This window comes from Gallinula chloropus (assembly GCF_964237585.1).
Source record: "Gallinula chloropus genome assembly, chromosome: 21".
Taxonomy (NCBI): domain Eukaryota; kingdom Metazoa; phylum Chordata; class Aves; order Gruiformes; family Rallidae; genus Gallinula; species Gallinula chloropus.
Genome location: NC_140106.1, coordinates 10,067,004 through 10,089,466, shown reverse-complemented (window position 1 = coordinate 10,089,466; position 22,463 = coordinate 10,067,004). Strand labels below are relative to the sequence as shown.

Genomic DNA, 22,463 nt, shown 5'->3' with positions numbered 1-22,463 from the left:
CTCCCCTATGGAGAGAGGCTGAGGGAGCTGGGCTGGGTCAGCCTGGAGAAGAGAAGGCTGTGGGGGGACCTCATTGCAGCCTCCCAGTGCCTGAAGGGAGCAGAGGAACAGGAGGGGAATCAGCTTGTTAAAGGGCAGAGACTGGCAGGACAAGGGGGATGGAGTGAAGCTGGAGGAGGGAAGGGTGAGATTAGCTATCAGGGGGAAGGAAGTTCTTTGCAGAGAGAGTGGTGAGGGGCTGGAACAGGCTGCCCAGAGAGGGGGTGGGTGCCCCATCCCTGGGGGTGTTCAAGGCCAGGTTGGCTGGGGCCCTGGGCAACCTTGTGTAGCTCCAGGCCTGGAGGTTGGTGTCCCTGCCTGTGGCAGGGGGGTTGGAGCTCTGTGGGGTCCTTTCCAATCCAGACCAGTCTGTGATTCTATGATCCCAGCTTGTTTTCTTGGTGTGGTGGTTTGTTGGGGTTTTTTTTAACAGCATAAATCAAAGAAATAAAAAATAAGAAAAAAAAATTGCCCAACATGAGATTAACAATATTTTACATGAATCCCACAGAGAGTGTCCAGGAGTTAAGAACTACCCCAGGCACATGTATATGGATAACAGGAATAGCTTTTACTTGATTACACAAACTAAAAACAAACCCCTTGGTATATCAGCTGCTTAGGTGAGAGAAAACTCCCCAAGAAAAGGTAAAACCAAACATCAGCAACTCAACCAGCAGTGAGCTTCTCATTTTGCTCCTCCCTGTGGAACACAGAGTAATAACTGCAGGGAGAAGAGAATACTCAACTAGGCAGACCCTGGGTTTCTCTTCTAGGAGGGGGAGTAAAGCAAGAGTGAACACCACTTCCAAAACGCTGTCTTACCACCATCTAGTGGGAAACCCCACTTCAGGTCCCTTGACCTCCATAAATTTATAGTTTATTTAAGGGACTTGCTTGCTGCTTCCCCACCTCCATGTTATAAAGAAGTAGAGTAAGCAAAATCAAATTAAAAATGAAAAAAAAACCCTTTAAAACCTAAGAACTACTTCTGAAACTGAACATCATACTCCCTGCTCTGTCCTGGGAGCTAAATCCTCGTTTTTCTCATCAGCAAACTGGAGGTAATAAGACCCAGGAAGAATTTTATGAAGTTTAATTAGTGCAAAGTGCTCCTAATAGGAAATAGGGCTTTCAGGCCAAGGATCTCAGATGGTCCAAGTACTCAAATTGCCAAGGCTTCAGCCTGCAATCCAAGAGGCAGATGTACTGCTGTGCTTGCTGTATGGAAGGATAAATAGCAGTGGTTGCAAAGTTACATTGCCTGAATTCCCATAATCAATCAATAGGGGAGCAGGAGGGAAAAAGAAATGTGCATATAGTTGCAGAATTGTTGGATCCCTGTTGTGTTATCAAGGTGATTTTTACTCCTGGTGGCTTTTGGAGAGGGGAGACCTTCCTTCAACCTTTATATCTGCAAAATATTTTGTAAATGGAGAGCAGATTCTGGCAGCAGCACAACAGAAACAACCCAGAGCAGGTTCCTGTGCTGAAGGGCTGCTCAGACCACGGGGTATTAATGTGAATGGCACCAGTGAATAGAGGGAAGGAAGAGGAATAAAAAAGCCCTGACAGTAACACTGACTCATCTGGTCAGCTCGTGCTTTGGGCATGAAGCTGGTTTTCTTGATGCTGTTCTGTCTGGTAGCTCAGGAGCTGTACCAGATAGAGGAGATGTAGCTTGCTGAGTCAGGAGAGAGGGCTGGGCTTGGCAGAGGGAGGAGGAGAGGGGCTTGGTCACCTCCCAAGGTTGGTTCCCAGTCCTCTTTTCACAGCACAGCCCCTGGAACTAGCCAAAGGGAGAGAGAGAGTCCTTACATCCTGGGAAGAGGGGCAGCAGGAGGGGGCCAGGACAGCAGCACACATGTATCCTCTCCCTCTTTTTCTGCCAGGTTCTGGTTGCCAACACTGCTGAATCGCTGGGGCCACATCTCCAGGCTCTGAGATGTCCTGGCAGCAGAAAAGGCACCGTAAGAGCCCGTGTCTGACAGCTCCTGCCATCTGTGCTTTGTGGTGCAAATTCACAGGGGTGTTTTGCTTGCAGCTACCCATCAGATGGAGCTGATGGCACCTTCAGAGATGTCTCCACACAGGACACAAGCCGGGCTGTGCCACCACATATCAACTTCACAGGTGGCTGTTCAAAGCTGGGGCAGTAACAGCAGCTTCTGATGGGTACAGGCAGGACCAAAGCACCTTGTTTCTGCTTCATCTACTCCCAGAAGGGTGCAGACACAGTACACAAAGTCATCTGAAGCCCAGCATTTTGTAGCACGGAGTAAGACAGGTTTTCCTGAGCCCCCTGTGCTGGGAGTTGGAATGCAGGTCCTTCCCTGCCCAAAGCACAGGCAGCACCCCCCTCGTGGGTGTTTACTCACAGCTCAGCAGACAGGCAGTAGCAGTGAGGATCCTTGTTTTAACCTTCCATCGCTTGAACCTGCTTGCCAGCAGTGCTGCAACAGCTCCCAGGGTCTGTTCAGAGAGAGGATGGTCTTGGATGTCATCCTTACTTCTGCCTGCTCTCATTTCATTCCCCATGTGAACTTAATCATAGAATGGGCTGGGTTGGAAGGGACCCCAAGGATCACAGAGCTCCAACCCCCTAACACAGGCAGGGACACCAACCTCCAGCCCTGGAGCTACACAAGGTTGCCCAGGGCCCCATCCACCCTGGCCTTGAACACCCCCAGGGATGGGGCACCCACCCCCTCTCTGGGCAGCCCGTTCCAGCCCCTCACCACTCTCTCTGCAAAGAACTTCCCCCTAATATCTCCTCTCCCCCTTCCCTCCTCCAGCTTCACTCCATCCCCCTTGTCCTGCCAGTCTCTGCCCTTTAACAAGCTGATTCCCCTCATGTTCCTCTGCTCCCTTCAGGCACTGGGAGGCTGCAATGAGGTCCCCCCACAGCCTTCTCTTCTCCAGGCTGACCCAGCCCAGCTCCCTCAGCCTCTCTCCGTAGGGGAGCTGCTTCAGCCCTCTGAGCATCTCCGTGGCTCCTCTGACCCCTCTCCAACTTCAGAGTAACAACAGCCAGTGATGTCAGGAGTGACAGGAAAACAAGGATTCCTGCAGAATCAACCTCCTCTAGCAAGAGGATAAAGACAAAAACCCAAGAGCGTGGTGCTGAGGCACAAGGCAAAGCCTGAAATAGGCAGCACCACGACAGCAGAGCTGCTGCTGGAATCCAACCATCCCAACCACACCAGGAATCTTCATTCCCACACAGCTGGAGCAGGAACAGCTCCAAGGTGGGAGGCAGAACAGGGCCCAAACTGAAGCTGGACAGACAAATTGGGAGCTGGGAAGTGTGGGAATGCTTTTCAGTTCATTCTTTCCCTGGCAGCTGAACCACTGCTTGTCACAGGAGTGCAAACCAGGCAATTATAGCAAGCACAGATGCCACTGGGCTGGACAGGCCCACTATTTATAGTTCTCTACCAACAGAGCTGTCCCCTCGTGCTGCTGCACACAGGTTGAGGTACAGGCCATGCCTGGGAGGGCTCAGAGTCTCAATAAAAATAGGAAGAGGAAGGCATAGCAACCCCTTCTGTGAAAAGAGCCAAGGCTCAGAGATGAAAGGATGAAAAGGAAATCCAGGGCAGAGCCTGGAACAGCAACTCCAACATCTCCCCTTGCAAACTGCCCTTTATTTTGTTAACCCCTTCCCTGCCTGAACTGTCACCTCTCCACTGCTCCTGACTCCTGCCAAACAGTGGGGATATGGTGCTTTCCCTAGAGCTGAGGAGGGAGCAAGGATGTGCTCCCTCCCCAGACCTGTGCCCCATGGACAGGGTAGGGAAGCATGAGGCCAGGACAGCATCCCAGTGGCCTGACCCTGCTCAAGGGATGACAGAATCCCAGGAGCTGAGCAGGCTGCTGGCTTTTCAAGCATTCAGTGTTTCAGCTGCCTGTGGATGCAAGTCACAGAGCATCTCCTTTGTTTCACAGGGAGGATTAAACACAGGCTGGTTGTGAGTTGAACTTTGAAGTGGTCCCCCTCACAAAGAAACCTTCACAAACACATTTTTTTGTATGTGAAGTTGGAGATCATCCACTGGCCTATTTTTAACCCTGCATTTGAACTGGCCACATCACAATCCTGCCTCTGTTCTCTGGCAATAAAAGGCAGAGAGGCTTTGCTTGACCTGCAGCATCAAGTACAGAGAAAAAGGAGGCATTTGTCTGGAAAAGAACCACCCAAAATAGCAGTGACAAAGCCAACCTGAGCTCTTAGTGGTGCAGGACAGGAAAGATGAGCATGGGAGGAGCTGACAGACTTTTTCTAATGACTTATGAATGGAAACAGCTGCTAGAAAATGGTGCTGTGATGCTAGTTAGCAGCTGTGGGTTTAAGGACCTGAGATCTTTCCCTTCTACACTAAATACACTCCAGGCCTAAGAGTAAGAAATAATCCTTGCTGAGGTGAGATCTCAGTGTTCTTCAAATCATAGAATCCCAGACTGGGCTGGGTTGGGAGGGACCCCAAGGGTCACAGAGCTCCAACACCCCTGCCACAGGCAGGGACACCAACCTCCAGGCCTGGAGCTACACAAGGTTGCCCAGGGCCCCAGCCAACCTGGCCCTGAACACCCCCAGGGATGGGGCACCCACCCCCTCTCTGGGCAGCCTGTTCCAGCCCCTCACCACTCTCTCTGGAAAAAACATCCCCCCAATATCTCATCTAAACCTTCCCTCCTTTAGTTTTAATCCATCCCCCTTGTCCTGCCAGTCTCTGCCCTTTAACAAGCTGATTCCCCTCCTGTTTCTCTGCTCCCTTCAGGCACTGGAAGGCTGCAATGAGGTCCCCCCACAGCCTTCTCTTCTCCAGGCTGACCCAGCCCAGCTCCCTCAGCCTCTCTCCATAGGGTTGCTGCTCCAGCCCTCTATCTCCATGGCCCTTCAAAGACTCTTTCTAGCTCCACCTGATGCTTCCTCTACTTCTTCTGGCTCAGGACCTGATGCTCCTGCACGAGTGAACCCTCCCCTGGCAGCTGGGTTTGGGTCAGTGGGTTGGACCACTCACATTGAGCAGGATGCAGCAGGGTGTGACCATCAGGATGGAGAGCAGTGGAAGTGCTGGATCCTACCTGGCAGGGAGGGAGAGGAATTATTTATCCTGGTAACAGCACATGGAAAAGCTCAGGAGGGGGGTAGGATGCATTTGCAAATAGATCCCATTCCTTAAATTTTACAGCCCCAACACCTTAAACCAGACAGTTATTACCATGTTCATTTTCTGCCTTCCCCCTCCTTCAAGAAGCTGGGGGAAGAAACCAGTAGAGCTGACTGCAGATGTTTTAACTCCCCATCATCACATCAGCAAGCCCATGTGTACCACGCTTCTCCCACTGCCCAGCAAAGGAAGGTTAAAGCCCTGCACACCAGGGTACCAGCAGGATTTGCAGCAGCAGCTTAAATAAGTGGTTGCAGGCACAAAAGACTAGCAGGCAGCTAATCCTTTATAGACTGAAGGGCTAGGTACTACTTCAGTCCAAGTAAAGATTTCAAAATCAAGTTCATTAGTGGTGACTAGTGGATTTTTCTCTCCTTCCTTCTAACAGCCCAGGCTGGAATGGCAATTCTGCCATGGAGGTGAGACTTTCAGTGCCAAAGCTGGAGCAGAAAGAGCCCTCTCAAAGAAGATTTTGTTCCTTACTGGGATTGCAGGAGTGGGAAGGCTCCCTGTGAGTGCCACAAGCCTGTGTGCCTCTCAGAGGGAAGCTCCTTTGGCTGCTCCAGGGGTGGAGGCTCAGTGTCCATCAGAAGAAGGAGGAAGGAAACGTTTGCTTCCCGATTCTCATCTTCAGCTCTGTCCCCACAAGGCCACAACAAAGACCTCCTAGTAACTGCCTTACTTCCAGTTACAAGAAGTCTCCTAACCCTCCCTACACATGTGTGGAAGCCCTGAAAGAAAGTCCCCAAGGTAACACAGACCTGACTGAAGTCTGCCTGAGCCTGGAAAAGCAAAGCAGCCCCTGAACTGCTTGGGAAACGATCACTTCTCATTCACAATTAGGCTTTTTCCTTTCCCCTAGAGATGTTTTTCCCCCCTTGAACCTTGGCTCCATGTCGGAACAAAGCTGATTCTCTTGGGAGGAAGGAATCTTGCAGGCTGCTGAACTGTCTGGGTTATTTTTAGTTAAATTCAGCATTCCTAAAAACCTTGTGAGGAAGGAGAGAGGAAACCCCCCCACTGAATGTGAGCACCCACATCCCATGGGGAATGCAGAACACAGCATGCCAGCTGCTTTCCAGCATGAAAGCATAGCTGGGCTGAACACAGAGCTCTGGAAAAAGGCAGAGAACAGTTCATCTCCTGCCTTCTCTACCTGCTGAGGGCAGGATTGCCAGCTTCTCCAAGCTGGAAAGAGCCAAACCCAAAGTCTCTGCCTGTGGTGGTGGGGGGGATCAGAGAGCAATTTGCACTTACCCACTAAACTGATGAGCTGCAGCTCCAGTGAACAGCAGTGAGAGGTCTGAGTGGAAAGGCAGGATCAGCCCAGGAGTCCCAGAGGTGCTCAGCAGGTAGAGATCTTGCTGGGAAGAGTAGGACAAACAGCCCTAGGGAAGGGCCAGGAGAAAGCTTAAGGAGTGGTTTTGGGAGAGGCAGGTGATGCCCTGGGTGGTTGTAGGAATGAGCTGATGCTTGGGACTTGAAAGGACTGGGTGTGAGTGGGAGGGGTGTGGAGAGAGCCTGGAGAAACTCAGGCCACAGAGTAAGCAGAGTGCAGCACAGACCTGGTGAGAAGGGACAGAGCTGGTGTGCAGAGTCATTTCTTCCTGCCCTGGGGGGGTTATGTCATCTTTCATGCTGAGCAAAATCCCTGGCACTGTAAGGGGAGCACAGCCCCAGCCCCTCACAGCACCCCCCAGCCCCTCTCAGCAGCCCCCAGCCCCTCACAGCAGCCCCCAGCCCCTCACAGCAGCCCCCAGCACCTCTTAGCACCCAGCCCCTCTCAGCAGCAGCCAGCACCTCACAGACCCAGACCCTTACAGCAGCCCCCAGCCCTTCTCAGAAGCCCCCAGCCCCTCTCAGCAGCCCCCAGCCCCCAGCCCCTCACAGCAGCCCCCAGCCTCTCACAGCAGCCCCCAGCCCCTCTCAGCTGTGAATCCCAGGGGTTGGAAGGCACCTCCAGAGCTCATCCTGTCCAACCCCCTGCCAAAGCAGCTCCCTAGGACAGGGCACACAGGTCAGTGTCCAGAAGGGGCTGGAATCTCTCCAGAGAAGGAGACTCCACACCCCCTGGGCAGCCTGTCCCAGGGCTCCCTCACCCTCACTGGGGAAAAGTTCTTCCCCATGTTGGTGCAGAACTCCCTGTGCTCCAACTTGCAGCCACTGCCCCTTGTCCTGTCCCCACAGACACTGAGAAGGGGCTGCCCATGTCCCCCTGCATCCCATACTCTCAGCTGGTGGCACGAGCACAACCAACAGCAGTGAGGAGGAGCCTCCTGGAGAGGAGAGGAAGAGGAATGTGATGTGCTGCTAACAGTGAGGAGCAGAGGAGGAGCTGGTTCAGATCTAACATCAGTTCCCAGGCCTTGCAGTCAATGTCTGCAGATACCCAAGGCTGTCCCCACTGCTGCCTTGGTTGTTCCTCACCCAGTTCATCCACACAGACCTTTCAAACAGCTCTGCTGCCCAAGAGAAGTCTCCTCTCATGTGGTGATGCTTGGGAACCTTCACAAGCTTTGTTCACTCCAGACACTCAGAAATAAATCCTTAAGAACAAGTCTTGGTGTTCAGAAGTAACACACCAGGGAGTTTCTCCAGCACTGCTGGCAGCTCAGGCCAGGGGACTCTCAAATCACATCACCAAACATCTTCCCAGCAGTTTCATGGCATCAAATTGAATATGTGAGGATATAAATACACTGTGCAACAGCAGCAGAACACAGAGTCATAGAATGGCATGGGTTGGAAGGGACCCCAAGGATCACAGAGCCCTGAGGACACCTGAATTCAAACACTCCTAGAGAAACCCCCCCAAATCTGGGGGCCTCCAGAGCTTCTGTGCACAACACCACCCCATCACACTGACTGGTTGTTCCCTCCCAGACAGCTGCCTTGCCCAGTGCCCAGAACAGATGATGCTCACTAAAGGAAACAGGGATTCAGTGTTGCCCTCCCCCAGCAGCGTTCAGCAGGTGTCTGCTTTGCCACTGGAGCCCTGCTCTAGAACCCAACAGCTCTTCACCCTTACCCATGTGGCTGTACTGAGGCAGCTGGTTCTCCCCAAGCCCACTCCACTGTGGAGTGAGGAGCAGAGCCATTGACTGGGGGTTTGGCAGCAGCAGCTGGCACCCAGGGTGAAGGGAAGGATACAGTGATGCACACAGGGACTCAGGGAAGACAGTGGAGGAGCCAAGCCCTGGCCACACAAACCAGGGATGAAGGGCCACAGGGTGGGAAGAAGAGGTGCTGAACCAACAGCACGTGGGCAACAGCCCCATTTGGAAGGCAAACTGCATCCTGACACAGTGTTTTAGCAAATAAAGGGGCTGACAGCACTGATTCCACTCAAAGCCACACCAGAGGAGCTGCTCTGGCTTCTCAGAGAAACAAACTGGTTGCAGAACGAGTTTTCAAGCCCCTTGACACCAAGAGAGACTCAGGCTGGTTTGCAAGAGAGAAATGAAAGCCTGGCTGTTAGCTACACCACAGCTGGCCAATGCATGGACATCTGAGCCCCCAGAGACTTACACATGCTGGAGGAAACCCACAGGTAGGAGGCAGCGTGGTGTCTGGATCACATTTCTCCAGTGGTCACTCTCCTTTTCTCCCAGTCAGCTGTGAGCCAGCCTCTGTAGAGGGGAATATTTCCCTGTGCCATCCCTCCTACAGCCAGCCCTGGGGCAGGGACTGTTCTTAGCTACACACTGTGCTGCCTGAGGACTTTGCTTCTGCCAAACCAAAAATAAAGCAGTGAATTGCCTTTCCTCCCCAACTGTCAGCATGTCCTTCTGTCCCTTACTTACTCTGAGCCCACCCAGACTTCCTGACTTGCTGCATCTTCTGCCCCCACCCCTCCTTTTCCCATCTAAACTTCCACTTCCTCTCCCCTTTCCCAAAACCCAAACAAACCCACATTCCTGTCCCCTAACAGAGCCTGATCTGTAGGTTTGCATCAGCAGCTGCTCTCCTGGCCAGACCCAGCTTTAACTGACACATTTCAGCTGCTGCCAAGCAGCAGATGACATCTGGGAAGCAGGGCTGCCCTTGGCCCTGAAGACTGTGAGGTGGGTGAGGGCTGGTGTGACACAGCACAGAGGGGAAGCACATGCATAGCTGTGGCCTTCAGAGCTGGAGAGGGAGAGCCTGAGGTCAGTCATTCCTCAGGGTACAACACAAACCAGTTAAGTCAAACCAGGGATGTGGGTTAGAAAGGTCTTGGCTCAGGCTTTGGGTTTAATGTGCTACATGGGGGGGGAGGACAAAAGGCAATTTTCAAAGCACTGTCAGAGCAGGGTGCTTTGCCCAGCACTGATCTCATCTCAGCATCCCTCCATGGACCTGCTCTGCACTAAGAGACACCTGCCCCCCTCCCCTGCAGAGGATTCCAGTCCCTGTGGGGCACACAGGACAATCCTGGAGCATCAGCACCAGCCTGCAGCTGGTCTCAGGGAGAGGAACAGGGTGTTTGGGTCCTGACATGAAGCAATTACAAGTCTGGGCCTCTCTGCACAGCCTGTGAGGTTCAAAAAGCAAATCCTGACCTTCTGGAGAAGCACCCAGGGCACTCTGGGTTGCTGCACCACAGAGGACAAATCCCAGGTTCCCTGCCCCAAAGCCAGCCAGGGGTTGGGAAGAGCAGATGGAGCTGTTCCAAAGCTGCTGGCTCAGCAAAGCCTAATGCTGATTGAGTGACTACATTACCAACTGGAGGCAGGAGGCAACAGCAGATTCAGCTAAAGCCTTAATCTAGTTGCCCACAACAGTTTTTACTGCACACTGAGATCTGTGAACACAAGAATAAGACAAGCTTAAGGTCTGTACATGGAATAGAGTGAACTTTATTCATACTAAATACACTGGCTTGCACCACCACTTGTCATCTACTTGTTCCCCAGGACACCAAGTTCATTCCCACTTCAGGAGACAGACAGCTTTTGCTTGACATAAACTCAGCTACCACTCTGGCTTCCCAACTAATGCATCACTGAAGCTGGCAAAACAATACAAATGGGATTTATTCCAGAACTATACAGAGATTTGGGTTTTTACTGGGTCTAGGGTGTTATGCACAAGGACAAAATGATTCTAAATACACACACAGCTGGAATCCAATAGTCTCCAATACCCACATGGGTCAAACCCAACAATTTTGGCATTTAGACTCTCCAGATTCCAATTCTTCTCCCTGTGTCCATTCAGTTTGTTAAAAAGAAGTGAAATCCAAACCCACTCCTTTTAAAGGAGAAGCAGAGTTTGCCAAAAGTAACAGTGGTGTGGGAAACAGCTTGCTGCTCATGAGTGTGTCTGCTGAGTAAAGCAGCCCAGTCAGTGTGGCAAGAGGAGTTTGTGTGGCAAGTTACTACCTCTAAGTTATTCCATGCAAGTGCAGTGCTCCCCCTGTCTCACTTCCATTACTCCACACAAGCACAGGACAAGCAGACTGGAAGCAAGAGTTTAACCACAGTGTCTGTCTGCAAAGGTAAACCCAACAATAAAATCCACAATCCCACTGAAAATGACAATAAAACTCTATAAAACAGCTGGAAAAAAAAAAAACAACAAAACAAAACCCAAATCTCTTTGCTGCTGAAACTGGCTCATCTATTTTAGGAAAATGGCCAGAATTGCCTTGCCCAAGAATTTCTTCCAAGTAACCAGCCTTATGCAACCAAAAGAGGAAAAATACAATAGATCACATGTGCTTCCCACCTAGTGTTGCAATCCTTTTAGTCCATTCTGTGCTCAAACACCCACCCACCCCCCATGAAACACTTCAAAACTGGCAGCTCCTGACCAATCTACTTCACCTGCAAGCTTACAGTTCTCCCCACTATCCAAGGTTAACAGCCAGCTCTTACCACAAGCCTAATGATAATGCAATTAACTACATCCTTCAGTCATCAAAATCTGGAATGTCATCGTAGGAGTAGCCCCTGTAGCCCTTGGAGGCGTAGTAGGCGATGCGCAGGTGGTAGAAGCCTGGGAGAAACACCAGGATCCCAATGATGAGCACGGGGATAGCACGGTCTGTTCCCTGCAGCACAGAGGAGAGACATGCAAGGGGAGTGAGGAAGGTGTGTCAGCACAGCTCTGCCTTCCTCTCAAGTCTCACAGAATCACAGGATAACCTTTAAGATCATCCAGTCCAACCGTTCCCATCCTGAGCTGAACCAGATCCCTGAGCACCTCATCTGCCCTTGTTTTAAACACCCCCAGGGGGTGACTCAGCCCCTCCCTGGGCAGCCTGTGCCACAGCCCCACAACTCTGCCAGGGAAGAACTTTCCCCTCCCAGCTGCTCTGCCCCTGCCCTGGGGCAGCTTAAGCCCATTGCCCCTTGTCCCAGCTCCTGTCCCCTGGCTGGAGAGACCATCCCCCACCTCTCTGCACCCTCCTTTCAGGTAGTTGTAGGTGGGGAGAAGGTCTCCCCTCAGCCTCCTCTTCTCCAGGCTCAACACCCCCAGCTCCCTCAGCTGGATTCCCCCTCCAGCCCCTTCCCCAGCCTGGTTGCCCTTCTCTGCACTCACTCCAGGACCTCAATGTCCTTCTGATGGTGAGGAGCCCAGAACTGGACCCAGCACTCGAGGTGCAGCCTCACCAGTGCCCAGTCCAGGGGCACAATCCCCTCCCCAGACCTTCTGACCACACTGTTTCTGACACAAGCCAGGATGCCATTGGCTTTCCTGGTCTCCTGGGCACACTGCTGGCTCCTGTTCAGCCTGCAGCCACCCAACACCCCCAGGTCCTTCTCTCCTGACAGCTCTCCAGCCAGTCTCCCCCAGCCTGTAGAGCTGCAGGGGGTTGTTGTGTCCCATGGGCAGGACTCTGCCCTTTGCCATGTTAAACCTCATCCTGTTGGGCTCAGCCCATGGGTCCAACCTGTTCAGACCCCTCTGAAGAGCCTCCCCACCCTCAGGCAGATCAACACTTCTTCCCAGCTCAGTGTCATCTGCAAACTCACTGAGGGTTCATTGAATCCCTTCACCCAGATCATTGATAAAGATGTTGAACAAGACTGGACCCAGGACTGAGCCCTGGGGGTGCCACTGGTGACCGGCCTCCAGCTGGATTTGGCTCCATTCACCCATTGGGCCCATCCATCCAGCCAGTTTTTAACCCAGCAGAGGGTCCCCCTGTCCAGGCCAGTGGCAGCCAGTTTCTCAGTCAGAATGCTTCCTCACCTCCCCAAGCAAACTGTCACAATTATTCATCCCCAAGGAATGGCTAAAGTGGGGAAAAACTAACCCAGAGATCTCTCAGGGTCTTTTCAGGCCTCTCCCTGGTTTGACATCTGGCTGCAGGAAACCCTCAACTGAACATCTTTGGATGAGGGGTGGCTCCTCCTAACTGTCACTGTGTTATGAAACCACCAGCCACAGGGCTGGGTGCAGAGTGCTTGGCCAAAAGTGAGCTCTCCTATCTGTGCCTGGACTGCTTCTGATAGAGCCCAAATGCTGCTGCTTCCACCACGATAAGCAGCAGCTGCCAACTGTAGGGCAACTCACAGAACCACCAGGTTGGAAAAGACCTTTAAAGATCAAGTCCAACCATTCCCATCCTGAGCTAAACCAGATCCCAAAGTACCTCATCTGCCCTTTTCCTAAACACACCCAGGGGTGGGGACTCAGCCCCTCCCTGGGCAGCCTGTGCCACAGCCCCACAACTCTGCCAGGGAAGAACTTTCCCCTCCCAGCTGCTCTGCCCCTGCCCTGGGGCAGCTTGAGCCCATTGCCCCTTGTCCCATCTCCTGTCCCCTGGCTGAAGAGACCATCACCCACCTCTCTGCACCCTCCTGGCAGGGCAGGGGAGGTGGGGAGAAGGTCTCCCCTCAGCCTCCTCTGCTCCAGGCTGAACACCCCCAGCTCCCTCAGCCACTCCTCAGAGGATTCACCCTCCAGCCCCTTCCCCAACCTGGTTGCCCTTCTCTGGACTCACTCCAGGACCTCAGTGTCCTTCTGATGGTGAGGAGCCCAGAACTGGACCCAGCACTTGAGCTGCAGCCTCCCCAGTGCCCAGTCCAGGGGCACAATCCCCTCCCCAGACCTACTGGCCACACTATTTCTGACACAAGCCAGGATGCCATTGGCCTTCCTGGCCTCCTGGGCACACTGCTGGCTCCTGTTCAGCCTGCAGCCACCCAACACCCCCAGGTCCTTCTCTGCCTGACAGCTCTCCAGCCAGTCTCCCCCAGCCTGTAGAGCTGCAGGGGGTTGTTCTGTCCCATGTGCAGCTCTCTGCACTTGGCCATATGGCTCAAGGTAAAAGAGCCACAAAAGAGAAACACCACATCTGGTATGAGCAGCAGATCCCCTTTCAGTGGATCATAAGCATGAGAGAAAAGTGGTTCTGAGTCCTGTACAGGGGCTGGTTGTCTCCTGGAGAAGATCACCTGGTAACTTCTGCAGGAGAGTGATGATCCCAGGGTGGAGCTTTTCCAAGACAGGAAACTGATCTCTGCAGGGATGGAGTGTTAAAGAGAAACTGTACCCTAGAGAAGATACTCAGCCCTCCCTGGCAGATCTCCAATCCAGCTCTGAACCAGCCCCAGACCTACTAACTGAAGGGAGGGGGTTCTGTGGCAGAGTAACAGGGCTGTCAGCAAACCCCAGCCAGGCAGAGAGGGGATTTACTTCCTCACAGGCCTTGTGCTCTGAATTTCTACACCTGGAACACAAGTGGTCACAGCAGCCTGAGGAAGGAAGGGGGCAAGCAATGCAAAGCTCCTAACAGCAGTGTGGCTGAAGCACTTACACCTTTGCTGATGTATCCTGCCAGGAGAAGGGCTCCGATGACAATGAGGAAGGTCCCGATCATGAAGAGCACGACAGCCAGTGCAATTGCCTTGTAGGGGATTTTGGGGGGGCTCTTCTTGAACTGGAGGGAGGAAAGGAAATGTTAAACAGCTTTCACTTGGCAGAGATGCTGATCCCACAGCTAGCAGAGATGATGTGGGACTAACTGCTGCAGCAGCTCTGCCCATGGAGACCCTGGCTGAGCCAGAGTTTACACCTCCCTCCAAAGAAATCCAGCTGACCCATTAAAACAAGCAATCTTGCTTCTGGTTGAGCTCTGCAGACTTTCTGGAGGAGAAAAAGCTCACACAGTGGCTTTGTGCCTTTGAGCTGAGGCTGCTCTACCAGAGATGGACAAATAAGCAGCTTTCCCCTCACCACACAAAGCCACAGCAGCCTTTCCTAGCAGGGTGCAGTCAGAGCAGCAGCAGCAAAAGGTTTTCTCCCCCACTTTTTACCTGCAGGTCAATATAACCATCATCAGTGCTGGAGAGCTTGGAATATTTGACTTTGCTACTGGGAATCCCAGCAGTCAGATTGGTACGTGACGACATCATTACAGGGGAGCCTCAAGCTAGAACCTGGAAAACAAAGAGAAGAGCCAAAAAAACACAGAGCAAGCTGGAGGATGGAGTCAGACACACGCTGTGAGTTTAAGAGAAAGGAAAGTGTCAAGCCTGCACTACTCCTCCTTTTGCAGCAGTTAAGTATTTTCAAACAAAACTTGGTATTTAAGCCCAGAACACAAACCCAGGAATACAGCTGGAGCAGGGTTTGCCAGTATTTGAAAGCAAAGACAAGCTAAGGTAGAATTTGTGTTTAAAACCAGAGAGAAATTCCAGTCTAACACACAGGGTATAAACCAGCTCTCATTGAGCAAGATCAGGCTTCCAGCAGGAAGATGCCTGAGGCTCAGCTATTTCTGAACAGGGACACTTAAACAGGAACCCAAACCAGACCTAAACAAAGCAGCTTTTCAACCAGCTGGATGTTTTGCAAGAGCCCCATTTTTGGAGCAAAATAAAACAGCAAAACCATCCAAAGCCAACCCCAGCCACCCTCTGTAAAGCAGAGTGAAACAGAGACGTCAGTCCCAAGGCAGCTCGAGTCATGACTCAGAGGGAACATGACATGGGGATGGAGTGGTTGGTTGATGAGGTAACTGAGAAACCAGCAAGGAGCTGAAAGAATAGGTCACTGGTCTGCTGGGCCATGAGGGAGGAGGCAGGGAGGGCAGAGCTGTATTTAGTTAGGCCTGAGCTGTACCCTGCAATCCCACAGTGCCACAGAGCCAAGCGCTGCGGGTCTGCTGCTGGCAGTGACAGTGCTGGGCAGAGGGGCAGAGCTGGGCTGGTTCTGTGTCTCAGTGCCCAGGAGCTGAGGCTGGGTCTGGCCTGGCAGCACATCCCTGCTTGGGTGCAGAGCCATCTAACAGGGCCTGAGTGTTGAGGGGGGTGTCTCTGCTCACCCACAGCCTGGAACCTGCACTGCAGCCCAGGGCTGTGATTCCTGCAATCAAGGAGAAAATTGGCTTCCCAAAACTTCCAACTTGAGTAGCTTTGTTTTCTGAGGAAGAATAGAAAAGGGAAAACAAAGTCCAACTGCCCCACCAGGAAGGGACAAAGATGCTTTTTCTGTAACACTGTTTAGCATCCCCCTCAAAATACTGAGATTAAACCCTTTGCCTCCCTCTTGCTGACAGCTGGCACATTCCCCATCCATCAGGTTTGTTCCTCCTGCAGTAAAAGTGGCTTTTATAAAAACCCCAACACCCTCTGATCTCACACTCACACACAACCCCAGTTGTACCATTAACTTGACCTGACTGGAGCAAAAAGCCAAGCACAGAGAAAACATCCCTGGCCCCACTGATAAAGGAAGCATCACCCACCAGTGGGGTGGAAACACATCCTCAGCTCCTCATATATCCACCTTCTCAGGGTCATGGAACTCAAACACCCCCAAGACTCCCACATGCTGGGGTAGGTGTGCAGGAGGGGAAGAAGCCAGAAGAAATGAGCACATCTGAAACCTGGAGGATTCCCTGCCTGCCCTGTTTCAGCCTCAGGCACCACAACAACTCTTGCTTCCTGTCCCATTATTTACCAGGCTGTTCCCAGTAGCTTCCCAGGAATTCTTTCCCATTTCCAGTGGCACAAGCTGCCCTGTGCTGCCCATTACCTTCCTCCCAGCAGGAAAGCAGTTGAATCAAGAAATGCAAAACCCCCCCCACACCCCAAACCCTCAGACCTCACGTTTTAGGGCCAGGTTCAAGTTCACTAAACTCCACTCTCCTCCTGCTTTCCATCGGTTCAAGATCATCAAGCAGCTCAGTTCTGTGCTCTTTAAGAAGCAAATAACTTGAGTTACAGGCAGGATTCACTGTTTACCTAACGTGATGTGTGTCTTAAACCCAGTCAGCCCCCACACCGCCCAGGGAAAGCTTCCAGGGCAGAGCGCAGGCTCACAAGAGGAATTTCCCTGTAAACACAAACGTCAGGATCTTTGTTTCTCTCTTAAATAACAGCTAAATGTTTTCCTAGCCTCCCTGCCCAGGGATAAGGGAGGAAGGGGAAGGGAACCCCTTGTCTTTTGGAGCCTCACACCTAAGCCAGGAACACACCCGCACCCCCCCATCACCTCCAGACATGAAATGGTGTCTCTGCCACCAGACAGGAAGCACCCAGTACACCCCAGAGCTCCCCCAAACCCCACACAGCCCCCAGACATTAACAAACACACCTAAAAAGAGAGTTACCTGCTACTTGTGCAGCTGCTCAACCCCATCTCTCCCGCTGCCGCGTCGCTTCTGCGCTGCCCCAGGCGCAGCTCGACCCAGGAAGTTTATCCCCCATGACACCAGTTTCCTTCCAGGTCATGGCGGGGCCTGGTGCTGGCTCAGCCCCCCTGCTCCTTTCAGCCCCATGCAGGGGATTTAGCAGCTGGAATCAGGGTGTCCTTGGGCAGGGGGGACAGGGCCTGTGGGCTGCTCAGCCAGGCCCACGTCAGGCGTGAGCCCGCCTGAGGTAATCCGCCATTTTAGGGTGGCGTTTGCAGAGGGTGAGTGGAACAGAGGGTCTGGTCACATCACCCCCCACACAGAGCTTGAAACGATGCTCGTGAGGAGATCCAGGCACAGGGACACTGCCAGGCACAGGGACACTGCCAGGCACAGCCCAGCCCTCCAGCAGGACCAGGAACAAGGACTATATCTGTCACCTGGAGCAGCGTTTAACCCATCAGATCAAACACAGCTGGGGCTCTGCCTCCTCCAAACAAGGGAGCAGGAGGAATTGCTGTGCTTTAACTTCATACAACACACACAGGCTTTAAATCCTGAAAACCCCCAACCTCCTTCAGTTGCAAAGAATTCTCCCTCCCCCTTTTTTTTTGCCCCCTCCTGCTAAGAGAGTCTAAATAACCCCCCTCAACAGCTTACTCAAACAGGGAGAGGCACACACAGCATTTACTAACCCTCCCCAGGTTTTCTTTTTAAAGGGAACATCTGAAATTTGAGTGTTTGTAAACTGTGGGCTTTAGGGATCTGTCCAGGCAGCAAAACAATCCTTAAGGATTTATCCAGCACACAAGAGCAGAGACACTAATGTCAGAGGATGTTTCTTACAACATGAGGCTGCTCAGTGCTGTCATTACAGCCATAAAAATAAGCAACTAAAGCATTTGGTTTATTTTTACAGGATTAAGTGTTGCAATCCCTAATGCAGATGGGACCAAGAATAATTTGCTCCAAACACTAGCCCAGCTATATGCACATCACTAAACCCAGAATCCTTCCCTGTTTCACCATCACTCAGCTTTTGGTTCTTTGCTGAAGCGTGTGTGTACTTGTGGGCACACCAACCAGCTGAGAAGTATCAGGTTTGGGGTGAAAGAAGCCAACTTGGGGTGTCTGGGGTATCCACTGCTCCTGTTCTGGGCAGGAACTGCCATTGCTGATAAACTTCAGGGCAGCTGAATGTGTCAGGTTTGAGGTGTTTTCTTAAAGGTACCAAATTAACCAGCAAGGTGAGGCAGTGTGAGAGCCAAGAGGGTGTGTTCTGGAGCCAAAGCTTAGCTGAAAACAAAGTGGGGAGCTACCTGCAGCAGAGCTGCTGCTTCTGCCATGTCTACTCACACAACAGAAGCTCTAACAGCAGCAAAGAATCAAGGGCAGGGGCATTAAGAAACCCTGTCCCCCAGCTCCAAGCTGGGTAAGTGGAAATCCCCGCAGCCACATCACTCTGACAGAGCAGAATGTGTTTACCAGCACTGCCACCTTGTGACACTGTTCTGCTAAACCAGCTGGGTTTCCCAGCGCCCAGTTTGGGTGCTTTGCAAAGCAACCAGCCTCCTGAAACACCAGCATCCCCCTCGTAGGGGCAACCTACCACCCTCACCCCCTGCAAGGGCAACTTACCACAGCACAGACCAAGCCAACTGAATTGCTGTTCAGTGTTTCACTCAGGGCAGAGCCAAGGGGCTCAGATCCTGGAGGACAAGGATTCACAGCTCCCTGGCAGCCATACAGCCCAGCAGCTGCCTCACTGTTTTACAAGATCAGCCTTTTCATCAACACTAAATACAGACGCAATCACAGACACCCTGGCTTGAGAGGAGCTGCTGGTGGGCCAGGGGAGTGCATCACACTTGTCAGAGGTGTGGGAGGAGCACAACATGCAGAGGCCTGAGAAGTAGCTCAGCATCCCTAAGCCAGAAACAGCAGAGCCCAAAACAAGAAGGGGGGTCACAGCAGCCCCAGGAGCTCAGTCACCACACCACAGCTCGAGCCTACAAGCACTAAAGACTCCAGTGACAGCTACAGGCAGTGCTGGGCAGCATTAAGCAAAACCTTTCACAAACCTCTTCTGCTTCAAGGAGACAGCACCATGGAGCCATTAATTAGCTCTTCACTGTAATCACCCCCCTTTCAAGACAAAAGGAACAAAGCACAAGCTGGAAACTCCTGCACAGAAAAAGCAGCAGCTCATCTTTACATCAGCAGAGTTTTGACACAGCACTGACTCATCCATCCACATTTAAACAGGGTAAAATCCATGAAATTAAGATTCTTTATTTCCAAGTTTCAGTTAGAATCCCAGTTTCAAAAGCAAACAGGAATTAAGGGCAAACAGAGGGCAATCCTGGGCTACAGCAGCTCCACTGGGGAACCTCCAGGAAGCATCATCTTTACTCAGGTTAAATACTGCACCCCTTCTCTAATACAAGCTGAAAAGGAGTAAGATATTTCACCTTAAAGACAGAGTCTGAGATGTTCTGGGAAGTACAGGAACAGACTAAAGAATATTTCCTATTTCCAATGACATCAGTATAGCAAAAGAGGAAGTTGAGAAAAATATTTACAGAGTTATCTACACAACATGCCTAACAGTGTTCAGATGATGCTCCAGCGCACTGTAACTGCAGCCACCACCCTCCTCTGGGTCAGGTGTCCCCTGAAAAAAGCTGACCAAGGACCAAATCTCCCCCCCTCAGTCCTACTCCAGTTAAGAACCTTCTTGTTGATCTTCAATCTTGGGAGCCAGGTAGTATTTCAAGTGTCCCATGTCAGCAATCTTGTACTCCACAACTAGGAAAGGAAAAAAAGAAGAATAAAGAGTGTTCAAAGAAGGTCCTTCAGAACAGAAATTCAATCCTGAGCTCTTCACACAGTTCTCCAAGGGCACTGCCAGGGAGAGCTGCTGCTCCCACTTACCGAGCGGAACGTCTGCGGACATGCTGAGCGTTACTGTGGGTGACAGGGGAGTGGCTTTGGTAAAGAAGTTCAGGTACCTCAGAGCAAAGGTCAGCTGGACTGGCTCGTTCATCTCTATTGTAACCTAGAAAACCATCAGCCAGGTCAGACCTTGATAAACCCAAGGAGTACCCCTCACAGAATTCAGACACCCCACATGAAGGCAGGGAGAGCTGCCTGCTCTGTTCAGGGGGCACAGGCCTGAAGAGCCCACAGCAACCTGGACTGCTCAACTTACAGCTTCTTCCTCTTTATCCACGTTACTGGTCTGTGAGAGCTTGATGTTCCCATTGCCCAGCTCTCCATTAGCTGAAAACTTCACCCCATCCTTGGCACAGGAGATGACAACAGCGTCACCGATGTGGCTGAGATCTCTGCAGATCCGTGCGAATTCAGCAGAAGGCATCTTCACTACACAGCTGTACTCCTGTTCCTGAGAGGGAAGAGGCACAATGAAGCTTCTACCAAGAAGCCTGGTGCAGTCACTGCACTTGAGCATGTGTGGCCCTTCCAAAGGAAGCTCCATTGCAAGCTCAAGACCCCAAAGCTGATGTCAACACAGGAAAACACAAACATGTTTTTTTAAGACACAGTGAAGTGAGGCATTGAAGCCACTTACTGGGATCCCAAGCTGCTCCACATCGAGATCCATGAGCTTCATTTCATAGTCAGAAACCTTTTCCTGATCTAAAGGAAACAAAGCACACATTAAGCAAATGTTTCGGAGAAGTTATCAGCCTGAAATAAAGTTCTTCCCCTATCCCTTCCCCAAGTAAACCCACCCTGATTGTGATATGATCCAATGCTGTTTAATTACAGCTAGAAATCTGAAAGTCACCCAAACAGCCTTTTGTGGGCTCGAAGAGGCCAGCAGCCCACCAAGAGCACACATGTGTGGCCTGGAGAGCCTTCCCCTTGCTAAGAAACCATCAGATGAGCCGACTTGAGCTTCCACCTCAGGTTTTTTGGGGGGTTCCCATGCCTATTGCCATCTCCTTGCCCCGCTGCCCCTGTGTGCTTTAGGAAGGCTACTGAGAACCCCACGGAAACGAGCACCTTTGGGGTCCAACACTCACTGGGAGCTTCAAACACCAGAGCCAAAGTATCTGCATTGTCTTCTGCTCGGAGGGTGATGATGTCTTCGTTCCCGGCACACTTCAGTATCTTGGACATGCTGGTGGGTGGGGAGGGAGGGGGAAGGAAAGCGGGGGGGTTAAGGAGGGGTGTCAGTGCCCGGGCTGCAAGCAGCCAGCGGCAACACGTGCCCGCTGCCCACTCCTCCACCCAGAAACCCGGGCTGCCAGCGGCGGGCGCAGCACACGGGGCTGGGAGCCGCCTCCAGCCCCCGTGGCGAAGGGCGAGGCGCCATGGCGGGCAGCGCTGGGCCTCTCTCTCTCCTCCCCCCGGTTCCCCGCCAAGCTTTCCCGCCACGGCGCGCCGGCAGTGACGTCACGGCCGCCGCCGGGCCCCGCGCGCGCGCTGCGAAAAACGGCGCGAGAGCTCTGAGGGGAAAAGGGGGGAGGGAGGGGCGGCGGGGAAAGGCCTCCGGGCGACCCCCCCCCCCAACCCCCCCGGGCGTCGCTCCCCAGTGTCTCCCACTCACGCAGACCCCTCACCCTCCCCCCCCCTTCCCCTGGGCCCGACGGCCCCGCTCCCTTCAGCGCCTCAGGCCCCCGGCCCCCAGCGCCCCCCCCCCCCCAGGCCCCCAGCCTCCCCCCCCCCCCAGGCCCCCAGCCTCCCCCCCACCCCAGGCCCCCAGCCTCCCCTCCCCCCCCCGGCCCCCAGCGCCCCCCCCCCCCCACACAGGCCCCCAGCGCCCCCCCAGGCCCCAGCGTCCCCCCAGGCCCCGCCGCCGCCACCTGTTGAGGTTGACGCCCATGGCGATGTTGCGGTCGCAGCGGTACGTGTCGAAGCCCTCGGAGCGCAGCGTGAGCTGCACCAGGGAGACGTGCGAGGAGTCCATGCTCTGCAGGCTGATGCCGCCCGAGCCCAGGTCCCAGCAGGCCTCGGTGATGAGGTCCTTGAGGGCCTCCAGCACCCGCTTCAGCACCGAGCCCTGCACCAACCGCGCCTCGAACATCCTGGCGGCAGCGAGCGGCTCCCCACACGGCAGGACGGAACTCAGCCGCCCGCGGCCCGCCAAGCCCCTTTTATACCCTTCCCCGCCCCGCCCACCGTGGCGCCGCAGCCAATCGCCAGCGGCCGCCCCCTCACTAACGACACCCTATCTACGCTGATTGACGGGTGTCCCCCCTCTTTCCGTCCAATCGCGACGCCGTTCTTCTCCTTAATCCCGCCCACTCGCCCAGCGACAGCCAATCACCACGCAGACTACACACGCACCCGGGGGTGCGACCATTTGTCCCGCCTCCACCGAGCGCGGGGGACCGGGAGGGGATGTGTGTGGGGGGGGAGCCCTGTCTGATCCCTGCGCCTCTCCTCGGACGCCTGTTCCTGACAGGAAACCCAGCGGTAACCCTCTCCGCAGGCCAAACCCGCGCGCGGGGCCTCCCGCACCCTCTCCCGCCTCCCAACCCCGCCGTCACTACGCACTTGTGCCCGCCCATCATGGAGCCGGCGGGCGCACATCCGGGTACACCTGGGCGGAGCCAGCGTCGGAGTGTGTGTGTGTGGTGCTAAGCCCCGCCCCCGAGCCCATCCCGCTCCTCTGATTGGCCCGCGGCGCCGCGCTGCCCTCGCCCGCCCCC

At 53.4% G+C, this 22,463-nt stretch overlaps 2 protein-coding genes and 1 long non-coding RNA gene across 3 annotated transcripts; all 3 read right to left on the bottom strand.

The window, feature by feature from the left end:
- Positions 1 to 2,179: 2,179 nt before the first annotated feature.
- Positions 2,180 to 6,577, bottom strand: LOC311199800. Its single transcript, XR_014617777.1, has 3 exons — positions 6,471 to 6,577; positions 5,064 to 5,127; positions 2,180 to 2,511 (listed from the first exon to the last, which is right to left on the bottom strand). It is a non-coding gene; the product is annotated as an uncharacterized lncRNA (long non-coding RNA).
- Positions 6,578 to 10,035: 3,458 nt separating this feature from the next.
- TMEM230 (transmembrane protein 230) lies at positions 10,036 to 16,837 on the bottom strand. Its single transcript, XM_084273813.1, has 4 exons — positions 16,762 to 16,837; positions 14,462 to 14,584; positions 13,963 to 14,085; positions 10,036 to 11,247 (listed from the first exon to the last, which is right to left on the bottom strand). The coding sequence occupies exons 2-4, from the start codon at positions 14,558 to 14,560 to the stop codon at positions 11,107 to 11,109; spliced, it is 363 nt and encodes a 120-aa protein (XP_084129939.1). The 5' UTR covers positions 14,561 to 14,584; positions 16,762 to 16,837; the 3' UTR covers positions 10,036 to 11,106.
- A 2,223-nt stretch (positions 16,838 to 19,060) lies between these two features.
- On the bottom strand, positions 19,061 to 21,862 carry PCNA (proliferating cell nuclear antigen). Its single transcript, XM_084274029.1, has 6 exons — positions 21,615 to 21,862; positions 20,832 to 20,929; positions 20,375 to 20,442; positions 19,994 to 20,188; positions 19,717 to 19,840; positions 19,061 to 19,590 (listed from the first exon to the last, which is right to left on the bottom strand). Exons 1-6 carry the CDS (start codon positions 21,833 to 21,835, stop codon positions 19,508 to 19,510), a joined length of 789 nt encoding a protein of 262 aa, XP_084130155.1. The 5' UTR covers positions 21,836 to 21,862; the 3' UTR covers positions 19,061 to 19,507.
- Positions 21,863 to 22,463: the final 601 nt, after the last annotated feature.